Source organism: Miniopterus schreibersii, assembly GCF_964146895.1.
Source record: "Miniopterus schreibersii genome assembly, chromosome: 5".
Lineage (NCBI taxonomy): Eukaryota > Metazoa > Chordata > Mammalia > Chiroptera > Miniopteridae > Miniopterus > Miniopterus schreibersii.
Window position 1 is genome coordinate 3,285,258 of NC_138106.1, and position 11,982 is coordinate 3,297,239.

Here is an 11,982-nt window from a genome sequence, read left to right on the forward strand (position 1 = left end):
TTCAAAAAGCAACTTCTTGTTCTCAATGTTGCAGGTACAGAATACGTTGCCCTGCTATAGATATATGTTGAGAGGTCTAACTTTGCGCTTTTGACACTATGTGTGCATATGCATGTATATACATATAGACACGGTGTCCCCCAAAATGTATACACACTGTAACAGTTGATAGCTCAGTTTTGAAAATGAAATGTATTTTAATAAATGCTGCCTTTATAATTACTCAAAGTGTGTGTGTACATTTTTGGGGGGGCACCCTATATACACACACATGCACCTATATAACTTTTTTCTGTGTTATCCTGCAGGACCCCTGCATGCCCGTGGATGCTATCTTTCAGGATATAAATTACTTGTAAGGAGCAGACCTGCTAATCTTATGTGGCACAGTGGCCAATGAGATGCCATATGCAGGCAGGTAGCTTGAATATTGTGATGACATTCAAACATCCCTGCATGTCTGTTAAATTCATTCATAATTAGCAGTTCTGGAAACATGATAAACATCTTCCCAGTTAAATAAAAAATCACATAGGGGTTTCCTTTCGTTTGAGGCACAGGTCCTTGCTCCACGTTACCAGTAGAGAGACGAGGGAGCCACCCACCCGCTCTGCCCTGACCCTTTCCGCCTCTGACAGAGACGGTCTTTGGAATGGTGGTGCCTCCAGGTGATGGGGCTGGGGTTCAGGGGGAATTGTTTATTTCAAATCCACTAGAAATATTCTTTTCAGGGAGGACTTGGTTTGGTTTTGGTTTAGTTGCTGATTTTCATTTTCCTGTCTGTCCCTTGTCAAGATGCAAGTAAGCAAGGATGGGCTTTAGTTGACAGAGGCCGCCGTTCACATTTACCTGTTAAAGAAGCCTGCGACTTGGCTGCTGGCTGCGTCCAGCAAGAACGGGAAACTCTCCCTGAAACGTGTCAGCGGCGTGTAAAATAAAAGCCGCTTCCTCTCCTGTCCTCTCCTGCTCCGCCCGAGGAAACGGACACTCGGCCAGGACTGTGGGGAAGGTAGTTGACCTTCCAGCGCCCTCCCCTTATGTGTTCCCACAGTGAAGGCTCCTGAATGTTTACACGCCTCCGATGAACCAACGTGGATAAAAGGAAGTCCCGTCCTCGGGGGTTCTTTCCTTTCCTACAGATGAAAGGAGTGACTCCTTTTCCTGTGCTGTCTGCCTGCCTTTGGACAGTGGTTGGGTTTCGGTGACAACTAGGCCTCACTTGTGCTGCGTGGGAGTGGGCCAGTGTCCCCGCTGCTTCCCCACGCCTGCAACCAGACAGCGCGCTCTTCACCTGTCCAAGGCCCTAATTTCCCAGGAGACAAGCCCAACCTGATTTAAATGACGGGGGTGGGGGGTGGGGGCTCCTAGCTGGGTGGTAGTTTCCGTTTCCACCCAGTGAGAGAAGAGGTGCATTTCTGAGGAAGAAGATGAGTGTGAATTTTATCATTAACCCATTTTTTCAGAGGAGGAAGTTGTCAGAAAAGACCCATCCAGCTCTGGCCGGTGTGCACAGTAGTTAGAGCCTCGCTCGGCGCACAGAAGGGTCATGGGGTTGATTCCCGGTCAAGGCCACGTACCTGGGCTGTGAGTTCATGGAAGACAACCGGGCGATGTGTCGCTCTCACATCGATGTTTCTCTCTCTCTCGCCCTCACTCCCCTCCACTCTCTCTGAAAAAGCCACAGAAAAAATACCCTCAGGTGAGGATTAGTTGGGGGGGGGGTAGAAATAAAGGACAGACCCTCCCAGCCTGGCTGGGAGCAGGGCCTAGAATTGCCCCCCTGGTCTGCAGCCCTATGGCCCAGCCGGTGCCTGGGCCTGGCTGCAGCTGACTGCTGATCAGAAGCCAGGCTTCAGACTGTCGAACACTGTCCCCAGGTTCTGAGCACACCAGGGCACCCGGACACTTTCATGAACAAACAAATCAGACGAAACCCGTAAGGTCTTTAAAGGTTTTATCTTGTTGGTTCTGCACAGAGCAAGAAAACAAAGTTAGAGATAAAAATAAGACGCCGGTTAAATTCGGCTGCTACCAACAACCCCAAACCTTAAACATAAAGGTCAAAGCGAGCAGCTGACAGGTGGTGAAACAGTCACGGGTGAAGCACTTTGTGGAGGCCTGTAGCACCTGGAGACGGGCCGCCAAGGCAGCGCTTCACCTGCAAAGTGAAGGGAAGGCCCCTCAGGCCGAGGGGCGGCGCAGAAAACGCCGCCGGGGTGGCACACTGCGGGGACCCACCGAGTGTGGCGGTTTGGGGCTCAGGTCCCCCCTCTTGTCTCTCAGTGAGCATGTTGGTCAGAGCCTGCGAATGGCCCTGTTGACTATTTCGGGAAAGTTGGCCGCCTTGCGAAAGGAGGCTGGGTTTTGTCTGAAGCAAACCCCAACGTTGGTTACCAACCCTCCCTTGGGGCGCGAGTCCCGAGTTCTACAGGCCTTCTAGGAAGACCTCAGGACTAAAGAGCGAATCATTCCTCTTAAATCAACACAACACCTGGTTATGTGACCCCCCAACACTGCGGTCTGACAGCCGGGTACCAAAACAGACCCATTTCCCACACCAGCGCCCCCAGCGACCCTGGAGTTGTCGTCGTGCCTCCGGTGGCACCCCCCGGGTGGGTCCGTCTGCTGCGCCTGGACACTCTGCACCGAATACCTGGTCTGTCTCCGCCTCCTGAGGTCAGGTCGGGCAGCCTCCTTTGACAGGGCCTGGCTGGTGGGAACAGGGGTGCCTGTGACCTCTGGCGGGGGACAGAGAAAGAACCCCTCCCCCGCCCTTGGAGCGCAGCCCTTTGGTCCGCCGGCTGGGCAGGTGTCACCGCTGCGCGCGGTGGCACTTGGAGGTGGCGTCCTGCCGCACCCAGGGCGAGCAAGGCGCCCTCGCGACGCGCACAACTCCAGGGACCAGGGCGAGAGGGGGAGAGAGCGGTACTTGCTGCCCAAAGCAGCTGGAATCGACCCAGAACCCCCGTAGCGCCGACGCTCTGTGGAACATCCGCTCGGGTCACTTTAATTTCCCCGAGGTGGGGGCAGGCAAGGGGAGGGCCCGACAGTTCCCTCCTCTGGGCGAGAAGGTTCCAAAGGGGCTCCGGGCTGGGCCCCGCTGTCCCGGGGCGCAGGGCGCGCAGGAGCCGGGCGGCGGGAGGCCGGGCCGGGCGGGCGCTCACTTGGAGAACTGCGCCGGCACGGTGGCCAGGCCCAGGCCGGCCGGGACCAGGTGCGGGAACTTGCAGACGGCGCAGGTGCAGAGGCCCGGGCCGCCCGCGCCGCCGCCGGGGAGCGCGAACTGGCCGCACGGAGGCTCCTCGAGCGCCAGCGACAGGTACTTGGCGGGGCGCAGCGCGTCGGGGGGCCCCACGGCGCCTGGCGCCAGCAGCACGGAGCCGGGCGCGGCGGCCAGCAGGGGCAGGCCGGCCAGCAGCAGGCGCGGCGCGGCGGGCCCCGCGCCCTCCCCGAGCGCGCGGCGCAGCTCCTGCAGCGAGCTGCCCAGCAGCAGGATGTAGTTGCGCGCGAGCAGCAGCGTGGCGATCTTGGAGAGCTTGCGGCCCGGCGCGCCCTGGCAGTGCGCCGCCGAGTAGGGCAGGATGACCTCGCGCAGCGCGTCCATGGCCAGGTTCAGGTCCTGCATGCGCTTCCGCTCGCGGCTGTTGATCTTGCGCCGCAGCTGCTGCTGCTGCTCCTCCTTGGGGTCCGCCCGGGGGCCGCTGCCCGAGGGCGCGCCCGGCCCCGCTCCGGCGCCCGGAGGTTCGGCGGGCGCCTCGGGCTTCTCGCGCGCCGCCTTGGGGACGAGGGGGCCCGTGGCGGCGGCGGAGGCGGACGGCGGCTGCCGGTAGCCCACCAGCTCGTACAGGGAGGCCCCGAGCTGCGGGTCTCCCGGCCGCTGTGGGCGCAGCATGCTGGCGGGGGCCGCGTTCACGTGCGCCTGGGAAACCGCATAGTACATCTGGGGGGCGGCGGGGGCGCCCTTCGGGAGCGCCCCGGGTGGGCCCTCGGGCAGGCTGCCCCTCCCCGCGGACCTGCGCACGGGGAGCGGACGGCGGAGCAGCGACCTGCGCCGAACCCCTTTAAATCCGGTTGGGGACCCTGCGGGGCCGGACGGCTGGGTGCAGCCAATCGGGGCGCGAGGCCGGGCGCAGGCGCGTGCTCATTGGCGCCCCCGCAGCGCCCGCGGGCGCGGAGGTGCGGCCGCGCGGCTCGAGGGGGTGATGGTGAGCGCGGGGTCACAGGACGGCCCGCGGAGCGGGCGGGGCGGCTTTTCGGGGGAAGCGAGGTGGCGGTTGGAGTCAAATGCGCGCAACATACAATATTACATCTTAACACTTCCAGGGCGCGGCTCCTAGGGTTAGGTGCGTTCCCAGGATTGTGCGGCCACCCCCAGGCCCCTTTCACCTCGAAAAGCTGGAACTAAACTCATTAAACGACAGTTACCCTTCCCCTGGCAACCGCCATCCTTCTGGCTATGAATCTGCCTACTCTGGGTGCCTGTGGACGGGGAGTCCTAAGTGTCTTGTCGTTAGGGACCAGCTTATCTCATTTAACCTAATGTCCTCGGCGTTCACCCCAGTTGTAGCCTGTGTCACGATTTCCTTGCCTTTCGAGGCTGATGCTCCGTTGCACGTGTGGGCACATTTCGTTTATCCACTTGGGCGTGGAGGACCCTGGGGCTGCTTCCGCCTTTGGCTCCTGTGAGCGGTGCTCTATGAACACAGGTGTAACGTGTTTTTAAAAAGACTACCTGATTTCCTGCCAGGTTTAAAAAAATAATAATAATTGAATTTTAATTCCTGCCTGGTTTTGAGAACAAAATTCCTGGGCCCAGTGACCAGCAGCATTCGAGTAGTGACCGCCCACCACTCCCTCTGGCCTCCCTCTGATTGAAGGGTCTTTAGAACTAAGGAGCGCTTTGGGCCTGGTTTCTTTCCTCCCCAAAGGGGCCTGTGTGTGTTCATCTTATCAGTGAGTGGCTCTTGCTTAAGCAAAAACTCACAGAGATTGGCCTCTCATCAGGAAACAAAACAAAACAAAAAACCCACCCACACACTCACCCTTCTCTTCTCCAAATGCAATAGCATCGCTCGGTGGCTACGCAAGTTTTCTGCCCCGACTCCAGGGCACCTGACTACGGCCTGTCATCCTCTCATGGCAAAATGGCACCGGGCAGGGCCTTTCGGCATCTAACCCTCTGCCATCCCATACAGCAGTGACTAGCCCCCGTGGCCATTTAGATTAAATCAGTTACAGTAAAATTGAGTTAGAAATTTAGTTGTTCCCTGCTGCATTGTTTCAAGTGCTCAGTAGTTCAGGTGGCTGGTGCCCGCCTGTTAGACGGCGTCCTCACCGCAGAGCGCTCACTGGACCGGGCCGGGCGCTGGAAGGAAGGCCAGTGGTTCCACCTCGGCGTGCTGGGCTGCCAGGAGCGGGATGCCGGCGAGGGGTGCTGCCCACCAGCCGCGGGACGGAGCCCAGCTCCAGGAGCCCCCTGGCTGTGCTCGCATCATCAGGCCCGCCTGGTTCTCCTTTTCTCCCACGGACACCTGCCCCCAGGCTCACTCCGACGTCTGCTCCCTCCCGGCTGCTCTGCCAGCAGCACCCTTCCCAGGCCTGAGGTTCAGCCCCAACGTTCCTCTCTCCTCGGAGCCTTGGTGGCTTCTCCTCTCCCTCTCCTCCCGCTTGGCAAACCACTGGCAGCGTGTCCCCAGGGCCTAGATCATCAGCACATAACCTGAGGGCGGGGCCCACCTGTTCACCTCTGCACCCGCCAAAGCCCAGCGTTGTGCTTTGAACTACTGTGTGTCCCGGGGTGTCTGAGGTTGGCCTGAAATCTCCACTAGCTCACAGCCTTTGAAATTCATGAGCTCCCAACAGTGCTTTAAGCCAAGAGCTTCCTATAGGTTCATAGAGAGAGGAAGACCCTGGTAGGACCCCCCCAAGCCCCCAGGGAGCCCCGACTTGACACGGTGTTGGGAGACTCGGGCAGGGGGAGAGCAAGAGGCCTCGGCAGGAAGGGGCTGTGTCCCCAAGCGGAACTGGACGTGAAGGAGAGGGACCCACAAAATGCCCTTCAAAGTTTCAGGAAGGAGACTTAACTCCTCACTGACTGTGCCACCTTTTGTTAAAGCTTTCTGCTTTTCAGACATTTTTACAGACACTTGGTTCTCCTGGGAACCCTGTGAGTGGGGCATTTTTAAGCCCCTGCTGTAGGTGGTGGGGCTGAGGGTCCGGGGGGATTTCTAGGGTTGACCACGTGCCTTTGGACAGGAATCCCCTCCAGCTGGACCAGCTCCCAAGAAGCCGAGGAGGGGCCACGGTGGGAAGGTCTGGGGACAGGGAGAGGGTGGCGGGGAGAGGCCAGCCTCCACCAAGCCAGTACTGACGAATTCACGGGGCCCAGCCATGTCCCAGAAGAGACGGTTCCCAGAGCCCCACGAGAGCCTCTTCTGGCAGTGCCCACCCTCACCCTGGGGACCCCTCTGTCCTGTAACTGAGGTGCCAGGTTGGGGAAGGCCTCCCCCTCCGGCTTCCTCCTCTGCCCACTTCCTAGGAGGAGGCCCTGGGCCTTACCCTGCCAGCAGGAAGAGGGCATGGACCAGACACAGTGGCCTAAATAGCACCCTGTACCTTCCCCATCCACACCAGGGGAGCCCCAGGAATCAGGGGGAAGCAGGCATGCGGTTCTTCCCCCCAGTAGTACCCCCTTAGTGGGGTGTCCCTGAGCGTGCCCTTTAGCCCTGACCTCACTGCATCTCCATCTTGGGGAAGGAGAACTCCTCCCGTCCCTGGCCGAGGACAGTCCCTCGGGCACGCTGGCTGGCCTGCATGTGTTTCCAGCGCTCTCAGTGGAGCCCAGAAGACGGCTGCAGGTGGCCGTGCGGCCCGGGCATGGGCACAGGATTTGGCACTTGTTGAAGCTGGTGACTTGGATGGCCCCTCCTGCTGGACCGGAGCTCTAGCGACTTGCAAAGCGTGACAGCTGGCAAGGCCAGAGAGTCATTATGGCCCCTGGCAGGGGCCCTGTGGGCTGACTCGAGGGGAGGCAGCTGCCGGCCGCTGACATTCAGGATGCACTTGGGGAACAACTTGTGTCCACCCCAGCAACGCCTTGTCTTTGCCTGAAGGGGCTTGTGTGTGTGCGTGGGCGTGTGGGTGGGGTGGTAGTGGCCCCTCTTACCCTGGGGGGGGTGTCTCAGGCGTCCTTTCCTCTAATGGAAACCTACACCGTCTCCCGCCCATCCCCCCAGCTCTTGCCTTGGGTCAAGAAGCTCGAACCCGCAACTTTTTGGTGTACAGGATGACACTCAGACCAACTGAACCACCTGGCCAGGGAGAGACATGTTTTTTAAATATAATAGCGAGGTTTATTCTACTTTCTTTTAAATAAATGTCATTTGGACCTTATTTTAATAAAGTTTACTACTTAGATTACTTCTAAGTCCAGATATGTCCTGTGACTTTTTTTCTCTGTATAAAGAATGTTAAAGGGAAAGAAATCAGATGGCATCTGAGTATTTTTCAGATTTTTTTTTTAATTTAAATAATAAAAGCTTGATTTGGCTATTGGTGACATAGCTCCAAACTCAGGGTGGCCTTACAGAGATAGAAATTTCATTGCTTCTGTGAGTACCAAATACTGAAATTGTACGTGTCATTAGAATCCTATAATAATACATTCTGACGCCTCTCACTGGGGACCGGAAAAGGAATCTTCTTTAAAGGAAACTTCAAATAATCATTGTGAAAATGTTAGAAAAGGGAAAGTGCATCTTTTTGTTTTAAAGACGAATGGAGATAGCTCCTGCCACAGCAAAACGTAAATGCATGTGGCAGAATTTTAGGCAGAGAAAGGGGGTGGTCGCAGGGCCCCCCCGAGCCTGTGTGGTCAGAATAGCTGAATTAAGATGTGCGTGTGAGCACATGCGACTCGGCGCCTGAAGGATTGGTTTGGGACAGAACAAAAATATTCTCTGCGTCTCCCTGAAGTCAGTAGCTGGAGCCAAGCGTCCCAAAGGCTTACACTGATACAAAGAAAAGACACAATTTGCTTGGAAGGCTGTGGCTAATTTATAACACAATGTCCAATGTCATGGTTAGTTTTGTTGCAAAAAAATTTGGCAGTTTAAGCCGGAGTCTCAGGCAGCCTGAAAAGATGCGAGCGGTTCTGGCTGAGCATCTCCCGCTCGCTGGAGGTTCCAAGTGGTTCAAACAAGCCCTTTCATAGAGACGCGGGGCCAAGTGTGCTCAAAGGAATGAGGGGGAACAAAGGTGGCTCTGAAGTCACTTCCCCGAGCCGGGCCCAGCCATCCGGTTTCTCTCTTTCCCCATTGACCAGGCAGAATGTGACAGGAAGCGAGGGGAAGAAAGGGAACAAACGGGCCGATGTGCTGGGGACAGAGTGGAGAGAGGCCTGGGCGCTGAGCCGCTAAACTTTCATTCTAGGTTTTCAGAAAGGAGCGAAGGTTGAATTATAGGAACCTGAAAGGTGATAAAATATGGGTCACTGAGCGCCGAGGCCAAGAGCCTAACGCACCCGCAGAGACGGAAGGTTCTGGAAGTCGGCGCGGCCCCGCGGTCCCCGGGCGGACACCAGCCCGAGGCACAGAAGGGCACTGTTCAGAAGCTCACCTGTTGTTTTCTGTTGGCTTGAAGTCCTTCCCGAATGTCAGCGCCAGCGGCTGGATCTGTCTCCAGATTAGACCACCGGCGAGAAAGAAAGGCGAGCGGAGGCTTCCCAGGGTGCAGCTAAGGAGACCGGACGGAGTGGGAGGCCTCCGCCTTCCTCTCCCAAGGCGCCCTGACCTGGAAATACTAACCCGGGCGGCAGAGGCTGCCCTCCTGCGACACGCTGGCCCCCTCCCGTGGTGTCCAAGGCTCCCCGGCCCGAGGGCTCGGCCTACTGACTTCACACAAAGCAGGGCCTCCCTCCTCGCTGGCTCAGAAACAGAACCCAGCCTGCAGCCTTTGCTAGCCTCACTGAGGCCTCAGTTTCCTCATCTATAAAATGGGAGTAGTAGTAGTATTCATCTCCTAGGGTTGTGGTAAAGACGAGAAGGGCCCTGGCCAGTTTTGCCCAGTGGTTAGAGCCTCAGCCCGAACACCAAAGTGTCATGGGTTCGATTCCCGGTCAAGGGCATATAGCTGGGTTTCGGGTTTGATCCCAGCCCCAGTTGGGGGGTGTGCAGGAGGCAATCCATCCATGTGTCTCTCTCGTGTCGATGTTTCTCTCCCCCCACCCCCCTCCCTTCCACGCTCTCTAAAAATCAACGCAAAAAATATCCTCAGGCGACAATAACAACAACAGCAAAAAGACTGGAGGGAAATAAACATAAGGTGCCTTCCCTGGAGCCTGGCACCGAGTAGCTACCTAGTAAAATGATACCAGTCACTAGCATTCATTGAGCGCCGACCCGCGCCAGGCCCCCGGGAAGGCGCTTGCTCTGGGTCTCAGCTCCGTTTGCTTCCAGAGCACGCCCTGGGCGGCAGGACATGGGGGCACCCAGCCCGTCTGTCCCCGCCCCGCTGCTCACCACGGATGCGGCACCCACGCGACTCTGTGTCAGGGACACCTGCTGGACACACCGAGCCAAAGTCCAGAAGCAACTCGTCCAGTCCCAGACGCCCCCCGAGAGGCCTGCAGCAGACTTCGAGGCCAGGCTGCCTGGGCGGTGTGAGGCGGGACACGTTACTGTGAGCGCCCCGGCCTCCTGCACCCACAAAACTATGATGAAAACAGGACTTGTCTCAGGATCGTGGTGGGGACCGACGAACCGGTACCCATGAGGCGCCGAGAGCCACGCGTGGCGGTGTTGGCTCCTACCAGTTTATTAACCTCTGCTATGGGCTGTGTCCCCCAAATTCATCCCATGTGCCTCAGAATCTGACCTTATTCGGAAATAGGGTGACTGCAGATGTAATTAGTTAAGAAGAGATCATTAGGATGGGCCCTACTCCAATATGACAGGTGTCCTGAAATAAAGGGCCACAGACACGCACACAGGACAGATGCCAGTGGAAATGAAGGCAGAGAGCAGGGTCCAAGCACCGAGCAGTGCCAAAGATGACCAGCCGGCCACCGGAAGCTGGAAGAGGGGCCTGGAGCGGGTGCTCCCTCGGCCTCAGGAGGAACCAACACCTTGACCTTGGGCTTCCAGCCTCTGGAACTGGGAGACAATACATGTCTGTTGTTTAAGCGCCCCTCCCTCTCCCCACCGCCCAGCGTGTGTGTCTGTGCCAGCAGCCCGGGCAGGCTGAGACCACCGCTGAGCTACCTGCTCGGTGACTCGGTGGGGCGCTTAGAGGGCAGGCCCTGTACACACAGCCTGTCACCTGCAAACTTGTGAACTTGGGCAGGTTACTTAACCTCCCTGTGCCTCGGTGACGTCATTGTAAAATGAAGCTCATAAGCATACCTATTTCATAGGTACTTATAAAAAAAATTTTATTGATTGATTTTAGAGAGAAAAAGGGAGAGAAAGAAAAAAGTGGATTTTTTGGTTCCATTTATTTATGCATTCATTGGTTGCTTCTTGTATGTGCCCTGACCAGAGATCGAACCCGCAACCTTGGCGTGTCGTGGCGATGCTCTAACCAGTGACTGACCCGGCCGGGGCCTTCAGGGGTACATTGACTTGCCCACTTACTTACCTGTGTCTGCCTTCTTCCCTCTCGGGGTGGCCCCGTGGCAGCAGCGGTCTCCGCTTTTTCCAGCTCCTAGAGCAGGCTGGGCCCCTGCTAGGTGCTCAGTCAATGCCTGAGCGAGTGGGTTCAGGGGCCGCATCTGGACAGACTGACCAAGTTCATCCAATGCTCTCTCTGTGCTGAGTCCTGGGCCGGGGCCCGAGAAACCGTGGGCTCCCTGCCATCTGGTCGTTTATAATCCACCTGAGATGTGATGCGAGGCACACACGGGTGAACACCTGCCCTGCAGTGTCAGGTTGCGTGGCTCGAGGGAGCGGGGAGGAATCAGAGCCGCTGTGGCCAGAGCCCCGAGGCACCGGGTCTCATTAAAGCGCAGAGTCCCAGCCATGAGCCTGCGGGAGCCCGAGACGCTTCGCCCAGGTGCCCAGGTGGCATTGCTGGTCTGAGCACCACGGTTTGGAAGGCAGCGAGGCTTTGCTTTAGGCGTTTGTAAGAGTCGGGGGTTACCTGGTGCCCAGGCCTCTTGCAGGAGGGTTTGGCCAGCAGAGGGCTGGGTGGGCTGGGGGTTGAGAAGGAAGTGGGCAGAGCTGGGGGTGGGAGGGGCGGCGAACCCAGGAAGGCAGGAAGAAGAACCCAAACCGGAGGGAAAGGCCAGAAATGAAAGAGGAAGGGGAAGGGGGGTGGGACAGGGGAGCCCCGTCCCCAGCTACTGGGACACCCACCCTCTCTGCAATCTACAATCTATTTTTAAAAGCAGTTCCTAGAAGGATTGAGACACAGGTACGCTGCCTTCTGCTCTGTCATTCGGTCGGGACATGTTTTCAGAAATGTCCCAACCTGAGGTTGCCCAACAGGGTCTGTGCAAGCTGCTCAGGGTGTGCAAGCTGCCGCTCCGCTCAGTGGCCGTGGCCAGTTCTGACCAGTGGGATGGGCGTGTTCCCGCTGACACACACCCTCGCACTCAGTTTTTGCAAACAGTTTTGCATGTTATGTCATTTTAGCCTCATAGTATCCCTATGAGGTTGGGAGGGCAACTACCCATTTTGCAGGTGAGGAAACTGAGGCCCAGAGAGAGTCAGGGCCAGCCCTGTGTCATGCGATGCGGAGGCCAGGCAGACTCGGCCTGGGAGGGATTGTTCTCTGTTTCTGTCGCCCTAGGCCTCTGCCTCAGTGCTCATGGACGCTGACACGTGCGCAGGGAGCCTTCCACCGTGGAATGATGGTCTGCTGGTCACCAGGCCTCTTGCCAGGGTGGGACCCCGCCTAGCCTCATGGCTGCTGGAATGCCGGCATATTTTAGAATCTCCCCGGGGTGGGCTTGGCCTCCATCAGCTCCCCCAGCAAGGGGAGGGA

General features: G+C 57.7%; 1 protein-coding gene across 1 annotated transcript; it reads right to left on the reverse strand.

Annotated features, from left to right (window-relative positions):
- Positions 1-3,160: 3,160 nt before the first annotated feature.
- Positions 3,161-3,940, reverse strand: OLIG1 (oligodendrocyte transcription factor 1; the record flags this gene model as incomplete). The annotated part of the gene is made up of 1 exon (XM_081137674.1): positions 3,161-3,940. One exon carries the CDS (start codon positions 3,938-3,940, stop codon positions 3,161-3,163), a length of 780 nt encoding a protein of 259 aa, XP_080993800.1.
- Between the last annotated feature and the right edge of the window lie 8,042 nt (positions 3,941-11,982).